General features: G+C 37.5%; 1 protein-coding gene across 2 annotated transcripts; it reads left to right on the forward strand.

Annotated features, from left to right (window-relative positions):
* Window positions 1–146: 146 nt before the first annotated feature.
* Window positions 147–12,472, forward strand: eif2ak1 (eukaryotic translation initiation factor 2-alpha kinase 1). Of its 2 annotated transcripts, none has more exons than XM_060860549.1 (15): window positions 147–492; window positions 5,215–5,382; window positions 6,638–6,774; window positions 6,858–6,901; window positions 7,014–7,107; window positions 7,190–7,270; window positions 7,369–7,465; window positions 8,381–8,441; window positions 8,536–8,872; window positions 8,979–9,084; window positions 9,209–9,315; window positions 10,046–10,175; window positions 10,280–10,359; window positions 10,511–10,744; window positions 12,183–12,472. In XM_060860549.1, exons 1-15 carry the CDS (start codon window positions 375–377, stop codon window positions 12,288–12,290), a joined length of 1,902 nt encoding a protein of 633 aa, XP_060716532.1. In that variant the 5' UTR covers window positions 147–374; the 3' UTR covers window positions 12,291–12,472. The 2 variants fall into 2 exon arrangements, with proteins under 2 accessions (XP_060716532.1, XP_060716541.1); XM_060860558.1 differs by lacking the exon at window positions 147–492 and adding an exon at window positions 4,444–4,571.
* Window positions 12,473–20,529: the final 8,057 nt, after the last annotated feature.

Here is a 20,529-nt window from a genome sequence, read left to right on the forward strand (position 1 = left end):
ATTCAAAATAATTTGTCAAAACATTGGCTTACAACAAAACCTTATTGAACGGTTTGTAAACGACTGTATACTTGTACATTAAAAAAATAAACGTCATATTGTAAATCGGTTTGTATAAGCTGCCAAAATAGGAATTATTAAAGGACTTTAAGATTGTGACTTGATACCGTGCCGACCTTCTCCCATGATCCCTTAATTTCTACCATTGACTTTTATTTATTTTTACTTCTACTGACTTCAGTTCAGTTGTTGTTCGTGTTCGTGTTGAGTTTCAGTAAGTTAGTTCCTTCACTATGTTAAACCGTTTGATGAAATCATCCAGAGTGGACGACCTCGGTGATTTAAAACGCTTTATGAAGTGAAGACTTGGTGTAATGGCAGAAGAAGGTTCTAGCGTTAGAGCGAGTGACGGTTACAGGGTGCTGCTCCACACAGGCGACCATGCTGGAGGACTGTTCCAGCTTACAGATAACGAAAACATCCAGTTTGACAGTGAGTCTCTTTTTTTTTTTCTCTCAAAGGTCACGTGACAAAAATCTCCTTTACATTCCATTAATGTGGGTCTCACCATCCAGCACAACACATACACACCTAATGCTAAGCAATTCTACCATATGTATTCAAGTTTTGAAGATGTGACATTTCCAAACCCCCCCTCCAGCACCCAACCACCACCAAAAAAAAGAAAAAACAACTTTCACCAGGATCACTGACCACATTTTAACCAAATACAAAGTATTTGTTCAATTTCCATTTATTAATGTGTGTGTGTGAGGGAGAGAGAGAGAGAGAGATTATGACTGGTGGTGTTTATTGTAAGTGTTTGTTGCCTTTTTGGACTCCTTTATCATTTGTAATGTTGCGCCCATATAAAACAGTTCAGCTCAAGCCCAGCCATTTTTTTTGGTCATGATTGAGGACAATGTCCCGTCCAGAGACAAGCTGTTTCGTGTTGAGGTTTTGTTCAAACTGACCATCGAAAATACCCTCGCTAATGAATGTTGTTTTCATTGGTTGTTGCGTTAAATCTTACCCATATACAATAGTGCTATTTTCTGATTGGCTATTTTGTAGCCTCTGTTTTTGATTGGCTGATAAGTGTCAGGCTCGACTAAGAACTCCAGGGGAGACGCGCTTGATTCCTGCCCGGTTCCATAGAGACAGCGGTGCGGACTGATACATTTTGGGCGCTGCGGCTTATTAAATATATGATAAAAGGTAAGTTTTTCTGCGTGAGAAATACAATGTGTGGCGGGAGAGCGTGACAAAAGACCGAAATGCGTGACACTTGACAGCCCTGTGTATGTATGCCTTTTTTAAAATTAGTGACTGCTTTACATCTGTTTCTGTACACACTGTGCCCCTTTCTAACCCTGATAGAGACCACCACAGGATGTTGTAGTTAAGTGACACTGCTGCCATCAGATGCAGTGGAGCTGAGGTTTTAGAAACACTTTCATTCATTCATTCATTCATTCATTTATTCATTCTGTCATCTTCAGCTGCTCTGATCACAGTGATCAAGGTGTGGGAATCCCAGAGGTGGGGGACAAGTTACACATGATCAAGTCCAAGCAAGTCTCAAGTCTTAACCATGAAGTCACAAATCAAGTCTCAAGTCATAGTTCAGATAAATCAAGTCAAGTCAAGTCAAGGGTTCACCCCATGCAAGTCAAGTCAAGTCACATCACTAAAATAAATTCAAGTCAAGTCAAACCAAGGGTTCACCCCAACCAAGTCAAGTCACATTACTAAAATAAATAGGTTAAATTTTTTCGAAACTTATTTGTTTGCACAGAAAAGATAAATTTGTATACTTTATACATTTGCTATATATGAATCATATGCATATCTGTGCTACATTAATATCTGAAAATAAAATTAAATTGTGTTGTTTACGCAAAATGTTTAAAATCGTGTCTAAGATGTATAATCCAATCTCTAATTCAATTTAGTTGAAACAGACTAAAATGTGTTGCATTTTCACAAAATAAGGTTTGCTAAGACATTGGCACTAAACTGTGAACGATGGAGCTGCATAATAATCCCTCCATGACTGAACACAAGCTCGACAGGTGCGCTTGAAGCAGGCACAGCTAATACCCTCATTGTGATTTGGAACAGTGAAGGCATTTTCTCATTGTTCATTCCCCAAAACAAAAGGCAGTTTTGGCCATCAAAATTGTCCAGGTAATGGTTGAGCTGGGCAGCAGGGCTGGAATGAATGGATTTCGTCTGCTTTTTGTGGTATGAGCACTGCCCAGTGTCATCACCTTTGATTTGCTCTTTTTCATCTCCATGACCTGTCTGTTCTATATTGGCATGCTCTGCCTCCTGGAGAATCAGATCTAAAACACAAATGTAAAATTACAAATATACCTACACAATATTCTAGAGCTGCATGATTCTTTATACATTGAGAATCATGATTTTTTTCATGATTCTCCCACAATTCTAAATAGACAATTAAAATACATTTTATGTAATTTACTAAATGTTCTGACAAATTGTTAATTGCTGTAGTATATTTAAAAATATTTAATTTAAAAGATTTTTTAAGCTGTTAGAAACTGAATTTATTATTCAATGTCTCACTCATAAAGGCTTCACTTGTTTCATTACTGGATGAATCAGTGATTTTGAAGAATCTCTTGAATGAATCATAAAGTGACAGTCACTGTAACTGACAGAGACTTTATTTGAAGCATACATTTACTTTAAGTAACTTTTTTTTTAAAGCTCTACTTTTAAATAGCTACTTTTTAATTACGTAGACACAAGTGTGTATATCTGAACTACAAACTTTTTTAAGAGCACTGGTTTTCAGTTTCCACACGCAGTCCACACACACTTGAAAATGCGCACATTTAATATAGACATTATAGCCTACATGTAATATAGAGCGGCTCATTTTAAGATGCCCCTCAACATTAAAATTCAGGCTATGCCACTGTTATAGCCAAATTCCCCAATACATCTATTTACGAGACGTATCAGTGATGATAATGATCACATTTCTAATAAGAAAAAAACATAATATGTAAACAAGGCCAAATTATGACATACGGAAATGATCAATTCATTACATCGTTATAGTAATCGTTATAGATCTTAGTGAAACTGACTATAAACAAATGACTTGTCGTGTCGGATATTCTTGTGTTGCATACTTTGCATCTGGCAAATCTTTTTTTATTCGCACGGTTCAGTTCAAAGTCCTTATAGCCAAACGAGACTATTTGTGGAGCTCGAATACTGTCTGCTATGTTTGGCACGTTTTGAATTGTGCAGTGTTAAAGGCACAGACGCTGATTAGTGGTGCTGACGTCACAATAATAATTTTTTAAAATTAATTTTATTGCTGTTTGTTTATTATAAGTTCAAGTCAATGTCGAGTCTTCCACTCCAGGTCAAGTCAAGTCTCAAGTACCTTGCTCTCAAGTCAAAGTCAAGTCATTTTCATACTTTAATCAAGCAAGTGAAAATTGTGACTCGGGTCAGACTCGAGTCAAGTCATGTGACTCGAGTCCCCCACCTCTGAGGAATCCTGCCAGCCAATACAACACCAGTCCAACACAGGGCACACACTCATTTACTATTGTAATGAGTGCACACTACACACAGTACATTTCACAATCAGAGGATAGTTGGCTGACCCTTTTACATTACATAAAGAAATATTAGAAATATTAGAACATTTATGAGCTATAAGGAAATCTGTCTGTGCAATACTGATATAACTAACTTTAATTATGCTGTTTATTGTGCATAGGTAATGCAATACATAAAGAAAATCTATTTAAATAGTAAAATTGTAACTATCTATCTATCTATCTATCTATCTATCTATCTATCTATCTATCTATCTATCTATCTATCTATCTATCTCTTGGATAAAAGGGGTTGTAAAAAAGTACAGGGAGTCTCTTTGGATATTCTGTGTCATATTTGGATGTATGGAGGCAAAATAGATTCAACATTTAAAAATGACACATGAATGAGCATACATAATTGAAGCTTATAAAGTAAGTATTTGTAACTGATGAATAGAGCCTGATTCTACATGACAAAGTAATTTGAACCTGTAACTCCATCAAAAGAAAACAGAATGGAAAAAAGACTTAGAGATAATTAGCTGATGAACTAGATAACATGACGTCAATAAAATCATGCAAACATACAGAAGCCTACAGAAATCTTCCATAACCTAATCCACAGCACTGTACTCTGAATTGTTATTTATAAGATTTGTCGTTGCATTTTTGATACTTTAAAGCACTAATTGATGTCTATAACTTCATAACGTGTATCACTTAAACAAGTGCCACACAGTATGAAACTCACAAAATACTTTTTGTATATATTTCCTCATAATGTTGTTGTTAAGTTGCATAGAGGTGGGGATTGACATGTTTCATGCAGATAAGCGTTGCCCGTCCCTGCCCTGCTCATAGCTGTGCAGTAGAGATGTAGCATCAGTTTGTAATAAATGAATATGTATGGAGCAGAAGCTAAAATGGATTCAGAGCAAACAGACATTGCTGGTTTGATAGCTAAGTTTATCGCTACAGGTAAGAAATGTGGCTTTAATCAGATCTGCTGTAAGTTTGACAGTGAGTTTGTATTTCCTGAGTTCATTACTGAGCTGAGCTAATTACTGTGTCTGTGTTTACTTCACTTAGAAGTTTGTGGTGCATATGCATGCCTTAAACAGTTATATGCTGGTAGTGGAACTGGGCTTTTGAATGGTATAATATTGATATTACTATGTAATATTATTATTATATATTATTATTATTATGTAATATATAAAATAAATACAAACAAATTATTTTTTACATGTCCTGGTTATCATCAGTATTTATTACTGTATTATTATTCACCGTGATCTGCAGTATTACATAAGGAGTTGACAATTTTGTAAAGATTTATAAATAAAAATAAATAAAGTATTCTTGTAGCAAATATCGACATATTTCAAATGAATGAATAATTCTACTATATCGAATAAACTTTCATTAAATAAAAGCATAATTAAATAATAAAAAATAACTTGAAGTGTTCCGAGTATTCTGACTTTGATAGGACATGTAAGTACTGTGATTATAGTGACTTGGTTCATAATATTTTTTTGACATATTGCTCACCCTGCACCATACATAGCCACATGCTTTCCCATCTAACTTTCATTTCTCCATTTTTGTATTTCCACAGCTTCAGACTCAGATAATAACTCTGAAGTGTTAATGGCAGGAGGACAGTATCCGTCCATTCAGGAGTTTGCCTCTGGCATCCCTAACCACCTGCTGCTGGGGTCCCTGCTGGAACACTTGTGCTTTGTGTATGAGAGAGACCCTGCACAATCTCGCATGCTGTTTAAGGGTAAGATCAATGACAAAAACATAGCTATGGGTCTCGTTTAATAGGCACTTGGGTTATTTACGTCACAGATTCACTATTAGTCAAGGTATATAGAGAGCTTTTGAAATATACATAGCTATCACTCCCCACAATGCACCATGCTCTTTCAGATAGTGTCAACTGATTCCACCATCTCTCACTGTACAAAGTACAGTAAATGTGCATCAAGACTCCTCTCTATTTAACGAGTCACTGGCTGTCTTCAAATCACGAGTAAACACCTACCTCTTACTGAAATACTTAAACTAGCACTTATTTTATTTATTTATTCATTTAAAAAAAAAAAGTATTCATACATTTATTAATTAACAATTAACAAAGTATTAATTGCTAGAGACTTCAGAGAACTTTTGAACTTCACTCTGGTATCTTTCGTATGCCATATGCGTGTAAATGTGTGTAAAAATGGTTATTGTAGTTAATTAACATAAACTCTCATCAAAACAACATAACAGTACAACTTTTATTTAAATCTTTACCAAGGGTGCCAATATTTCTGTAGCTGCCTCTAGCATCTAACATATTTCAGTGTATATATTATGCTGTACATTATTCATTAAATAATACTATGGTCTCACTGAATAGTTTATCAGTCTTCTTTAAGACCTTACAAACCAGATATTACACCATGAGTGCAATTAAAAATTGCAGTATTTGGTGCATATTTTTAAGTAACAGCTATTTTTTCATTAATGAATAAATGTGGTCTTTGCCTTTTACTTACAGGATGCATGTGCCACCATAATTACAGTTATTAATGACCTTTTCTTTTGTGATAAAAGTCTAATATATTAGTAGCAAAATTCTGAGCCTGGCGACTCGTAAATCTAAAACAAATTGGTCAGACACAGCTTTCTTCAAGTACTTAACCATGCAAGTGTAGATATTAACTTTTGTGAAATAGAATAATAGCTCTATGCTGAAGGACATGATACTGTTTCAGTTCACTTGTAATGACTGTAATGAAATTCTGTGTCCTCCTTTCATTGCATCTGATCCTATTGGCTGCATGGGAGTCTTTTTCTTCTTCTTCTACTTAATAATATTATTATTATTATTATTATTATTATTATTATTATTATTATTATCACATTAATTAATTAAATACTTACAAAAACTCTTTTTCTCAATGGCTCTACTGTTTCCATCTTCCTGAATGTTGTTACATCCCTAATTTAGCTTGTCTGTTACATTGTTTTTTTTGTGCCGGTTTCAGTTATTGGTCAGCGACTAGCAGCAATGAACCTCCTTTCTCCGTTGGCCATCAGCGACGAGTTCAGTACAGTGAGACTGCAGCACAGCCGGGCCTTCGCTGAGCTCCTGCATGCAGCCAGCTCATCCCTGTTTCCTCAGGTAAACAGAGTACCCCAAAAAGCCTCAACTGATGATATATTTTATAGCAAAGATGAGGCAAATGGGCTTTTTTTTTATGACAGAATCAAAGGTACCTCAATGTTGATGGCCAAAACCCAGTGCTAAGGTGAGGACAACACAAACAGCAGACAGTTACACAGTGCTTTTGTTGGTGTTTTTATGTTACAAATACACATACTGTATATCAAGTAGATCTTTTAGTAGCCTTTATATTTCAGAACAAAAAGTGGTCTTTTCCAAACCTCTCGCTACCTCACTGAATTTGAAGAAATGTCACCTTTGGGCAGAGGATCATATGGAAAAGTCTTTAAGGTATGTCAGTCTAGGACATATATTGTAGCTTGGCTTTTAAATGCCGTTTTACATTTAATGAGATCCTCAATGCCTTTGACAGGTGAAAAACAAGTTGGATGGACAGGATTACGCTGTAAAAAAGATTCTGATCAAGAATGTGACAAGAAATGATTGCATGAAGGTAGAACCATGTCCTGATTATTTCATTCATATGCATTGTATACCAAAGACTAAATGAAATGCAATATGACAAAAATTGTATGAAATGATTTGTTGTAGGTCTTACGGGAGGTTAAAGTTCTGTCCAGTCTTCAGCATCCGAACATTGTTGGCTATCACACTGCGTGGATGGAGCATGTGCAGCCTGCCGTGAAGAGTAAATCACTTATATTAAGTATATATTTAACTCACTTGTAGGAACACTTGCAACTTTTTCCTTACACCGCACCTTACCTCTAGAATAGTTTTATGCGAGATACTGTGAGTGAGTATTCCTGTTTCCACCAGCAGTTTGGCATCTGTAGTCTGTTGATGTGTGTGATTTGTGTTGCCAATTCATCCAAAATTCAGAGTCCCCTAAGATCCCCTAAGGCACCAGGTAAAGAGAAATCAAACACCTTTCTAATAACGTTATCTCTCATGAGCAAGTGTTTGTCTATACTGGGCATCTGCGCAGCTGTGTTGTGGGCATAAACCTGCATTCTGTAACTCAGTGCTCTAAGTAATCACAGCCGTGTCGATACTCAGTATAACAGTACAACTGCATGTCTATGCTGCTTTTATACCATGGTAAAAAAGAAGTGACATCTCAGACACAATACGGCCAAATGTTGTCCTGAAGAAGCAAAACTCACAGACAGCCGGATAGATAGAAGGCTTTCTAGGTAACAGGGATTCCACATTCTTCTTAATGGTGCTTCCTCTACAATAGGTGTCACTTTGACACCCTTATCCAGAGCGGATAACATTTATCTCATTTATACAGCTGAGCAATTGAGGGTTAAGGGCCTTGTTCAGGGGCCCGGAAGTGGCAGCTTGATGGACCTGGTTTTTTGAACTCATAACCTTCCGATCAGTAGTCCAACACCTTAACCACTGAGCTACCACATCCCTTATTATGATGACACTAGCTGTACTGTAGTAATGGTTTCAGTGTAGGAAGTGGAATTTTATGTGGTTTAAAACAAACAGGCAGCATGATACACACAGTGAAAGGTCCCAGGAAAATTAAAGGAAATATAGGCATGCTGCTAACTGTCATAGTATAATTACTTGTATCCTTTTCTTCTAGATTGTACACCTACCATTCTGTCTGCCATACCAGCTTTAGAAACACCGTCACAAACAGAAAGGTAAGATCACTTGCACTGTTTACTTAAACAGAGCAGATGAACATGCCTACTGCATATTCATCACAGTCTCTGAGTCAACGAGTCTCTTTTGCAGACTTGATGAGGAGAGCAACAGTAGCACCAATGGATCGTCCATTGTTTTTGAAAACTCAAGCTCGAAGTGCTCGAAGGACAGAAAAGGACAATCTATGAACATGCGAATTAAGAGCTCAAGTAATGTTCTAACATCTACAATGGCAAAAGAGCAGAGGAGTCAGGTTCTGTCCACAAACATGCCCAAACCACTTAACTTTGTCCCATGTGTGTTCTTGGGAGAGCCGCGCTCTGTCAGCAAGACCTGCCCGGCACTTCGTTGGGAAAGTTCCACACTGTCAGAGGAGTCGTATGTTGATATGAGCAGTCAGCAGTGGGCTGACAAACATCCAAATGAGGCATGTGGCATATTGTTCATCATTTTCCAAAAAATATTAGCAACAAAAAATATTCTTCTGCTTCAGTCACAAAATTTATTAGTTTGGCATAATATCCTTTCTACAGGTTCAGTTCCACTTGATGCTTTACATCCAAATGCAGCTGTGTGAGCGTTCATTGAAAGAGTGGATTCAGGAAAGGAACTCTGAGACAGACCTCACAAAGTCAACAGGTATATTGAACGGATTATTAACTGGCATATGTTATTTGCATTGTATTATTAGTTGTGGTCATTTCTTTGCACATTTGAATCTGCGAATGTAAACGCAAGCTAGTTACATTTTCTATATTTGCAGGTTCCTTTAATTTGTTTGACTCTCAACAAGCATCTCATATCTTAAAGCAAATACTTGAAGGGGTGGAGTATATTCACTCCCGTGGAATTATGCACAGAGACCTAAAGGTAGGTTTGTACAAATTTACTTTAGATTTTCACACAGTTCTTCAAAAGATAAAATATTCAGTAATAAAACTGACTGCTGTGGGATAAGGATCTACTTCAGATAATGGTGGTTGACAATAAAAAAGAATGATTCCACTGATTTGTTATTCTAACTATCACAGAATGACATTTATATAAAAGGTTTTTATAACCTTTATATAAAAAGTAAATCTTGTGCATTAGTCTATAAATCTGTCTGTCTGGAGAGCTGAGAAAGACATACAGAACACAAATAATGCAAATACAGGCTTCAGTTAATGTTCACGTAAGAATAGGAAAAAAAAATATGCCATTGATGTTGACTGTGTCATGGTTGTTAGTGCCGGACAGACTGGTTTGAGTATTAGAGAAACTGCTGGCTATGGACAACAGTCTGTAGAGTTGACATAGAATGGTATGAAAATTAAAAACAAAAAAAAATCAAGTGCTGCAGTTCTGTGGATAAACTCTTCATTGGCAAGCGAGTTCAGTGAAGAATGAATGTTTTCAAACTGACAGGTAGGCAATGGTAGCAGGACGGACTGCAAGAGATCTCTTAAAATTTCATATTTCCGTCCAACATGTCCTGGAAGAGAACTTTCTAAACTTTTGTAACATTTTTGCATCTATTTGAAAGTGTAATGATGTCACAGTACTGGAACAGCAAATGAATTCCTTAAAATGCTTATTATTTTTATACTTCTGTTTACAGCCAAGGAATATTTTCCTGCAAGGGCATGAATGCCATGTAAAAATAGGTGACTTTGGATTGGCTTGTACAGATATTGTGCTGAATGAAAACGAACAGCTACCTTCAAGTTCTTATATAAATGAAAACACAGGTGAGCTCTGAATTTCTATTTCTTTTTTTTTTCTTTCATTGGCTTGTTGTCTTCTTCTCAGCGTCTGTATTGTAGTCTGAGTTTATGTTCTTTTTGTTGTTCAGAGTCCTCTCACACTACAGGAGTGGGCACATTTGTTTATGCTTCTCCAGAACAACTGCAGTGTTCTCATTATGACTCAAAGGTAATAAAAACTACTCAGTATGTTGTACATATTGAATTGATTAAAATTAGGTTATACTAGAACACTCTTATATGGAATGGATCACTGACACCAGAATCTGCTGTTTTCTCTGAACTTGGAGTCTTAAAGAATCTTTCCTCTTTGTTTGCAGTCAGATATGTACAGTGTCGGGGTGATTGCTGTCGAGTTGTTCCAGCCCTTTGGGACAGAGATGGAACGTGTGCAAACACTTGGAGGTCTGAGAAAGGGGAATTTTCCAGTTGACCTGTATAAGAACTGGCCTGTCCTGTCTGAGCAAATTAATCTGCTGACCAACCTGGACCCCACACTGCGACCAAGTGCATCCCAACTACTGCAAAGTGATCTCTTTAACAAAAAAGACATGGTATGTGTGCATGTAAGGGCTTCTACATTTTGCATATAATGTAATAAAATTCAATCTGATGGTTGAAACCATCAACCAAAATGGTTTATTATGTTTTGCTCCACTTAAAAACAAATTGCCACAATAAAGGACAAGGTAACAGTCAAGTATGAGGATTTTTTAGTGGCTGCAGTTTGAATGGTTAGAGAATATAAGACTACTGATTCCAGATAGGAAATTTAAATTCATGAACAAAAAGAGGCTGCGTAAGAGTATATTCTTACCTATAGAATGTGTATCATGATTTACTAGCTCATCTTTAATTATTACTATAGCTTATCTTAATTTATGGATTTGTTTGATTGATTTCTTTCAAGTCATTAATATCGTAATATCCTTCCTACTCTACTATTCCTCTGTCTAGCATATTAATTTTAAAAGAGTATTCTCATTTCAAATAGAAAATTAACCTTTTTTCTACTAACTGGAAGTATTTGCCAGATGGCAAATGATGTAAAATGCACTTAATGTGATGCCGCTAGCTTTAGTAGCATTCAGATAAATTTTTTGTAAATGCTGAAAAATTTTACCACACAGTTTGGGTTAATTTAAAAGACATTTGTAAGATGTCAACCAAAATGTCATCAGTGATCTTGAAACTTTCCCCTCATTCAGTTCCTTTTAGCCTTGCCCATCTGTCACTATGTACACAAAGCTTTAAGGGTTGAGTGCATGAAGTGTCCAACATTCCACTTTTTTTGGTTAAATAGGTGCATTTTTAAGAGAATCTTCATTATGAACATGCTACACATACTATTTATAATATGGCAGAGAGTAGTGAATATGTACGTGATTTGGGATGCATCTCCAGGTTCACAAAGGTTTTCAATAAATTAGTGCATGCAAATGAATTAAATAATCAATTTAAACTTGATGGTGTAATCTGTTTATAAAACTAATAAATGCTGTAAAATTTAAAAAGACAATTAATTGAGGATGTGGAATCCTTTACACATACAGCAGGTTTCTACAAACTACATTTTCATGATTACCAAATTTCTCTTGTAAATGCTCCTGTGAATGATTTACAACAAAACTCAACTGCATCCAGTTTGACTAATGACGGCCAGTGTGTTTTATTCAGATGTGCAGTGATGATAGAAACTGTCCTTCAGTGACAGGCTGTGAATATTTTTATCTCATTCTGCTTGTGCCCTTGGAAATTGTTTATAAACAAGGTTGTTTGGACCCTTTCCTGTTTGTTCTGGCCTTGTAGTAGAGCTTTGTTTGCAAGTTGTATATCCATTTCCAGTTTTAGATAGCTGTAGTGCTGATTAGAAAGGTGTTAGAAGGTGAAGAAAGGTGTTGACTGCAAAGTCCTGCTGCATTGAGAATTAGGATAAAATTATAACTGTTATGATAATAACACAATAACATGCATGTGTGCTCCAATTTCCAGGTAATCCATAATTTACAACAGAGGATTTATGAGCAAGAAGAGGAAATAATTCAACTCAGAAGACAGATCAGTGAGCTGCAAACTTCACCAAAGAGGTCATCACTATAATAACTACTGACTATCCAGTAGTTATGTGACTTTGGCATATTATGTGTATTGTTTTCCTTTATTTATTTTTGTCCCAACATTAATCAAATTTGTCAGCATGTATGAAGACAGAATGTACGAAGTGTATTTCTGGGAACAAATTTTCTTCTGTTTTAAAAACATTAAAAAAATTTTGTATTTCAGTGATGGATGGATATTTTTGGTTTGCGCATTGGGGAAATAGGTATTGTGCAATATTAAACTTCCTGAGCTCTTGGCCAGTGTGACCATAGTCTTTACTTGTAAACAAGGTAAAGATGTGGCTTGTGCTCTACAGATGCCTCTGTGGTCATTCGCTAACAAGAGGCTAGGGAAATGTCTTTGGCTAAAGATTAAAATACAACATGAAAAAATTAAATAATCACAAAAACAATCACAAATGTTATCACACTTTGAGGGCCTCTGTTTGCTCTCTATACAGCTTCCAATTTATTGTGGCATGGATACCACAAAATTATGGAAATCGGGAAATATACCACAAAATTAGAAATCAAATACCAAAATTATGGAAATCATGAAATCGGTTTCATGACCATGACAATGTGTTCATTGTTCTTCAGTGGCCAGATCTGAATCCAGTAGAACTGGATTCAGATCTGGCCACTGAAGAACAATGAACACATTGTCATGGTCATGAAACCGATTTGAGATTATTTTACTTTGTGACATGGTGCATTATATGGATTCATGCTGTTGGTGCCAAATACTGACCCTAACACCCGTGTGCCTCAGCAGTCACTGACATTCATCACCACAGCTTTCTGTTCTTGGATGACAGAAGTGGAACCCAGTGTGCACTTCTGCTGTTGAAGCACATCCACATCAAGATTTGATGTGCATTCTAAGATGTTTTTCTTCTCGCCACAAATGTGTAGAGGGTCCTAACTGTATCTGTCAGTTGATTGAAGGCCATTTGTTACTAGGTATAAAGTTTGGTCACACAGACACACCTTTTGTCACACCTTTGAATTAAGTTCCAGAAGACTGCTATGCTACATGAACATTTTCAATAAACACTTTTCCCCTAAACTTGGTCCAGCTTACTTTTCTTTAACGTATTAGAAGAGGTCTAGTACGTTGACAAGCCACCCAATGACCGTGCAGCCAAATTCAAGGAAAATCTAACAATATGGCAAGCCAGCCAGGAGACACACATAAGAAGAGAACTCACCAAAAACACTGGAACAAGAAGAAGTGAACAGAAGAATCTGGGATATTCTACAACCTCAAAGATCATCAACAGAGTCTGTGTTAAAAATAATTTAAATCATTTGGACTTTGTCTTAACTGTCCTCATTTTTGTGAGTGAAACTTATCAGCTCTCTCAAAGAACCCTGTTTATCAAAAGAAGCAGATCAACTTTCATAGTGCAGCACTGTTAATTAAGCTAGGGCCTTTCTCCTGGTGTCTGTAGGAATTGTTAAAGAAACAATTTGGTTTGTTCATCTTGAAATTGTAGAAGCAGAGGCTTGGTCCTTTCTCTAAATGTCTGAATGAAAGGACCAAATTATTTAGCAATTCCTACAGAGACTGTAAAAGCTGTGGCTTGGTCCTTTGTCCTGGTGTCTGTAGGAATTGTTAAAGAATTTGATCCATTCATCTTGAGTCTGTAGAAGCAGAAGCTTGGTCCTTTCTATACTGTAAATGCCTGTAGGGATTGCTAAACAATTTGGTCCGTTCATTCAGAGACTGTAGAAGCTGTGGCTTGGTCCTTACTCCTGGTGTCTTTATTAATTGTTAAAGGAAAAATTTGGTCTGTTCATCTTGAGTCTGTAGAAGTAGAGGCTTGGTCGTTTCTCTAAATGTCTTTATGAATTGCTAAACAATTTGGTCCATTCATTCAGAGAACGTAGAAGTTGTGGCTTGGTCCTTTCTCCTGGTATATGTAGGAATTGTTAAATAAACAATTTGGTCTGTTAATCTTGAGACTGTAGAAGCTTTTGAAATAGTTTGGTACTGAAATTGCTGCAAGAATTTAGGATTCTTGACTGGGTGCTTAATCAGTAGCCACTGTTTGGTTAAGAAATACAGTAAAGTTTCTAACAAGGTTAGAAAAATGGTGGTCTAGAGCCAGAATTAAGGAACTGTAAGTTAATTTGCCTTCCATTGAAAGATATGGAAAGATATTAAAAGTAAATCAAACTTTCTGAGCAAGGATTCCACAGAGAACTATTTGCATTTGAAAAGACACTTTAAAAACCTTTGTTCTCTTTCTTTAACTTGAGAGCACATCTACTGTACTGCCATTGCTGAGTGTTCACTCAAAAGGTGATAGCTTTGCACTGAAACAAACAACACATGGAACAACGACATGGAACTGAGCCCCTAATGTAACAATTGAACAGATGAGAAGACATAGCATTTTAGGGCAAACCACAGGAGAGGTAGATGATCTGTAATTGTGGGCAAACTAATATCGACAACACCTGCACAAGTGTGAGACAGACAAACTACAGTGTGAGATTAATGCAGAAAAAGCAAAGGTTTGTGCTTTAGCTGAACAACTTAAATTATAAAAAGGATAAAGAGAGACTGCTAATTGAGCACAATTGTTTGATGACTTTGCTTTCTAAACAACAGGGATCAAACAGCTGTTCTGAAAAACATACACATCCTATAACACAGCAGCAAGAATAAACAAGGGTCACTCTGTCCATTCAAAGAGATCAGAAAAGTAGAGAATCAGCAACACCATTACCTGATTGGAGAAAGTGACGATTATTCTACAGGGAGCCATGATGACAGTGAGCAGGAATCACTCACATTTGCTCATGTCACAAAGGACAATTCAAATGCACAGCTCGCTCCTGTCATTGTAAAAAAGCAGACGAACTGAAATTGAGATGGACAATGAGGAGGAGTATGAAGAGAATGGCGAGAGAAAAACTTGCATTGTGAAAATATAAAAAAGGTCAAGAAACATTCTAGAATGTTGACAAGTGGTCGAAGGAGGTACCAGATGCATATAAACATCCATGAAAAGTTTGGCAAATGCTTCAGCGCCTGCAGAAAATTTACACCTTACATCCACTAGATGAAGCAATGATTCTCTACGTAAACTTTAGGGACAGTGACCAAAAAAGGCTAACTGGAAATGTTGAAACCAGGGTTGGTGAGTCAACAAAAAGACAAACAAAACAAAAAACAAAAACAAAAAGACAACAAAAACATTTGCATGCAGCTTGTTTAATATACATTTTATTTTTCTGCATTTTATTTATGTGTGATCAAAAACGATCAAAGGGGGGGTTAAAGGGTTTTGTGTCTAGTCATTTCATGCATAATCAACACCTGACATTCATATGTAATCAAAGTCTGATGCTCCTGTACCCCACATATAATTAACATATAACTGTAACGGGGGACCAAATGGCTGATTACATTGTGCCTGTGCCCCACCCATAGTTAAAATAATGGCCTGTCTGTAAAGCAATCAACTGATCAATACACAGGATGGCCCTTCTGTCCTGTCTATTGTACTGTGAGTTCTCCAGTAGAATGTCTTCCAGTAGGAAAGTCGTGGCCTAATGGTCAGAGAGTTTGACTCCTAACCCTAAGGTTGTGGGTTCGAGTCTCGGGCCGGCCACGACTGAGGTGCCCTTAAGCAAGGCACTGAACCCCCCAACTGCTCCCTGTGTGCCGCAGCTCTGGGTGTGTGTTTACTGCTGTGTGTGTGCACTTTGAATGGGTTAAATGCAGAGAATGAATTCTGAGTATGGGTCACCATACTTAGCTGTATGTCACGTCACTTTCACTATCTGTCATTGTTTAAAGGCCATTTGTTACCAGGTATAAAGTCTTTTACCTTTGAGTTAAGTTCCAGAAACTGCTATGCTACACAAACATCTTCAATAAACACTTCCCCTGAACTTGGTCCAGCTCCCTTTTCTTTTACATATTAGAAGCATTCTAGAATGTTGGCGAGCCCCCCAATTACTGTGCAGCCAAATTCAAGGAAAATCTAACATTATCTAAGTTCAGAGTGGTTATCTAACACTAACCTTGTACTTTTTGTTCACGCTTTATTTATATTATTTATTATATATTTATTTTAGTAAGCTTTATTCACGCTTACTAAACCTCTTAGGCCACACTGTTACACATATACAGTGCCTTGCAAAAGTATTCATACCCACTAAACCTTTTCACATTTTGACACGTTACAACCACAAACAAAAATGTATTTTATTAGGACTTTATGTGATAGACCAACACAAAGTGGCACATAATTGTGAAGTGGAAGGAAAATGATAAATGGTGTCCAAATTCTTTTTACAAATAAATATCTGAAAAGTGTGGCGTGCATTTGTATTAGCCCCAGTGAGTCAATACTTTGTAGAACCACCTTTTGCCGCAATTACAGCTGCAAGTCTTTTGAGGTATGTCTCTACCAGCTTTGCACATCTAGAGAGTGAAATTTTTGCCCATTCTTCTTTGCAAAATAGCTCAAGTTCAGTCAGATTGGATGGCGAGCATCTGTGAACAGCGATTCAAGTCTCGCCACATATTCTCAATTGGATTTAGGTCTGGACTTTGACTGGGCCATTCTAACACATGAATATGCTTTGATCTAAACCACTCCATTGTAGCTCACTCATTGTATGTTTAGGGTCATTGTCTTGCTGGAAGGTGAACCTCCGCCCCAGTCTCAAGTCTTTTGCAGACTCTAACAGGTTTTCATCTAAGATTGCCCTCTATTTGGCTCCATCCACCTTTCCATCAACTCTGACCAGCTTCCCTGTCCCTGCTGAAGAAAAGCATCCCCACAACATGATGTGGCCACCACCATATTTCACAGTGGGGATGGAGTGTTCAGGGTGATGTGCAGTGTTAGGTTTCCGCCCCAGACAACGTTTTGAATTTTGGCCAAAAAGTTCAATTTTGGTCTCATCTGACCAGAGCACCTTCTTCCGCTGTGTCCCCCACATGGCTTGTCGCAAACTGCAAACGGGATTTCTTATGGCTTTCTTTCAAAAATGGTTTTCTTCTTGCCACTTTTCCATAAAGACCAGATTTGTGGAGTGCACGACTAATAGTTGTCCTGTGGACAGATTCTTCCACCTGAACTGTGAATCTCTGCAGTTCCTCCTCCATGGGCCTCATGGATGCTTCTCTGATTAATGCTCTCCTTGCAAGGCCTGACAGTTTAGGTGGACGGCCATGTAGTTGGTAGGCTTGCAGATGTGCCATACTCTTTCCATTTCCAGATGATGGATTGTACATGGATTGTATTAATTTATAACCTAGCCCTGCTTTAAACTTCTCCACAACTTTATCCCTGACCTGTCTGGTGTGTTCTTTGGTCTCTAATGTTCTCTAACACACTTCTGAGGGCTTCACAGGACAACTGTATTTATACTGAGATTAAATTACACACAGGTGCACTCTATTTACTAATTAGGTGACTTCTGAAGGCAGTTGGTTTCACTGGATTTTAGTTAGGGGTATCAGAGTAAAGGGGCTAAATACAAATGCACACCACACTTTTCAGATATTTGTGAAAAAAAACATTTGGACACCATTTATAATTTTCATTCCACTTCACAATTATGTGCCACTTTCTTTTTTCAATTTCATAAAATCCCAATAAAATACATTTTTCTTTGTGGTTGTAACATGTCAAAATGTCGAGAAGTTCAGTGGGTATGAATACTTTTGCAAGGCACTATATTACTAATCCCAGAGAGGAATAGAAACACAACATAAAACAATTTACAGTAAGACTTAAGCATATGCAGTACACAAAATAAAACAAAACAATACCAAAACACCAGGCTGAGGTCCCCAAAGGAGAGAAATGATCACCTGGTTACTTAAGTTAGCCAAAAGCACACCTCACTGGTCCCCATGCACTCACACCCAGTGTACGCAACACACACTGAAGAAACCACCAACTCAAAAGGGAGAGAAGATCTTTGCACCTGTGGGAGCCTCCAGCAACTATTTCAAGATTAAAGAAAAATAATTAGAGATCACTATTTACTGCGCTCCCCATCAGACTCCATGGAAAGTGCTAAACCGCTCACTGTACCCACACCAGGCACAGACATCCTGGTACTGGCTAAGCCAGCAGAACTGACACCTAGCACACAGGCCAGAGGCATCAAGCCAAGTCAGCAGAGGCAACAGAGGCATCAAGTCAGTCAAGACCACAAGAGAGTCCACTCTAAGCAATCACAGTCTCAATCATCAATAGACTGATGAACTTTCATCACTGGGAAGACCCAGGATGGAGACAGAGACTGTCAAGGGTGCAGTTAGCAAGGAAGATGTAAAATTGTGTCAGTCAGGCAAACCCAATGCTTGTGAACAAAAAAGACTGACTGAGCACCAAGAACATGATTTAAACCAGCCACATGCTTCTACTGCCACAAAGGACAGAGACAAAGAGTACCATCGCAACTACAGAGAGCTCAAGGACAGGAGCAGAGAATGTCATGGATAGGAACATTGAACACAGAGAAAGTATTATCCACAGAAGGAGCTCTCTTGCAGTCGTCACAGAGATAAAGAGTCAGCTCAGTACTGGGATAGATATTCCTACCAGCACGGAGACTCCCAATACAAAAGAGCTAGAGAGGAGCGGTCACAGGATTAGAAGCAAAAGATTCCAGACTTCACACTGCTCGTCAAGCCACAATCATAGAGGACTAGTGTTGCACCATGCATGGGAAGACCGTCATGACAGGAGTCACTACAATGGAGAGCAGAGCAGCAATAGAGCAAAGCCCTCATCTCCATGTACTACTAGCCCTTTGCTGTGGCACGGGAACCAGAAAATGCAGCCTGTCTGGTAAAGACAGCATGTCTGAGGAGCGCAGGGCCAAGAAATAAAAAAAAAAATCAAATAAGAAAAATAAAGACAAGCACAGGCAAGTAAAAATGTTCCTTGTTTCTGTTGTCTATGAACTGCAACAGAGAGAACTGTCCCTAGAGTAGTTTTAAATTTCTCTAACATTCTAAAGAAGAAAGGGATGTGTCTGTCAAGAACCAGTACTGTCACAACCTGGATGGAAGGAGACAGACCCATACACTGGATAGCTTCAAAGGAAGGGGGTTTAATAAATAAAGATGACATAGACAAAATGACGATAACTGAAACAATACTAATGACGACATTTAACAATGACTAAACATGACGAGGGGTACACGTAACTAATGATTCCGCACTGCCATCGGCAACGCGGCTCACTTAAATATAAAAGACAATGAAGACACAATGAGGAGCAGGTGTGCTGACAGGGAGGAGCAGACAAAGGCGGGGCAGACACGTGACGAGGAACGACAACAAATGCACATGGCCAAAAAGTCCAGGCTGAATCATGACAAGTACAGCAGCTCCAGTCAAAAGAAAAAGAAGAAGAGGCAAGAGTCAGAGGACAGACCTCACAGAGAGGGATGGTCATCAGACAAGCTCAGTGGTTACTCAGGTATGCAACATGACATTACAATTTTAAAAGAATATTTGCTTTGATATACAATTCTGCTCTAGACTGAATTTCTCTTGCTGCATGTAATATTGTTAAGCATTATCATGTCAGTGGGCGTTATGAGTCAACATCACAAAGTCAACAGGTATATAATGTATTATTAACTGGCATATGTTATCTCATTATCTCACAAGCATCTCATATCTTAAAGCAAATACTTGAAGTGGTGGAGTATATTCACTCCCATAGAATTATGCACAGAGACCTAAAGGTAGGTTTGTACAAATTTACGTTAGATTTTCACACAGGTCTTCAAAAGATAAAATCAGAAATAATCAATAATAAAACTGGCTGCTGTGATATAAGAATCTACTTAAAATGGAATGATTCCACTCATATGTTATTCTCACTAATGCAGAATGACATTTATATAAAAAGTTTTTATAATCTTGTGCTTCAGTCTGTGAATCTGTCTGGAGAGCTGAGAAAGACATACAGACAAAACACACAGAAGGGTTATTGAGGTTCAGATATTTGTTCACAAAGACTGATTTGTAACAAAAATGAAATATTTTGATGTTGTAAAAGAATCCTCTTGTATGACACTTGTCCTACAGGTTTTGTTTTTACCATTTTATCAGTAAAATACAGCATTGGAGAACCACTTGGGAAACTATTGGTCATTAAAAGACTCAATAATCATATCATATGGCCCCCCTTGTTTATTATGTAAGGAAACTCCCATTGTGCCAAAACCTTGTGGTCTGCCA

The sequence above is a fragment of the Tachysurus vachellii genome, chromosome 2, assembly GCF_030014155.1.
Source record: "Tachysurus vachellii isolate PV-2020 chromosome 2, HZAU_Pvac_v1, whole genome shotgun sequence".
Taxonomy (NCBI): Eukaryota; Metazoa; Chordata; class Actinopteri; order Siluriformes; family Bagridae; genus Tachysurus; species Tachysurus vachellii.

Excerpts from the sequence above, each read along its gene's own strand:
- eif2ak1 (XM_060860549.1), top strand. The coding sequence starts at position 375 with ATGGCAGAAGAAGGTTCTAGCGTTAGAGCGAGTGACGGTTACAGGGTG. Across the intron at positions 6,775-6,857 it reads GCTCATCCCTGTTTCCTCAG|AATCAAAGGTACCTCAATGT; the intron begins GTAAACAGAGTA and ends TTTTTATGACAG. Across the intron at positions 10,176-10,279 it reads TTATATAAATGAAAACACAG|AGTCCTCTCACACTACAGGA; the intron begins GTGAGCTCTGAA and ends TTTGTTGTTCAG.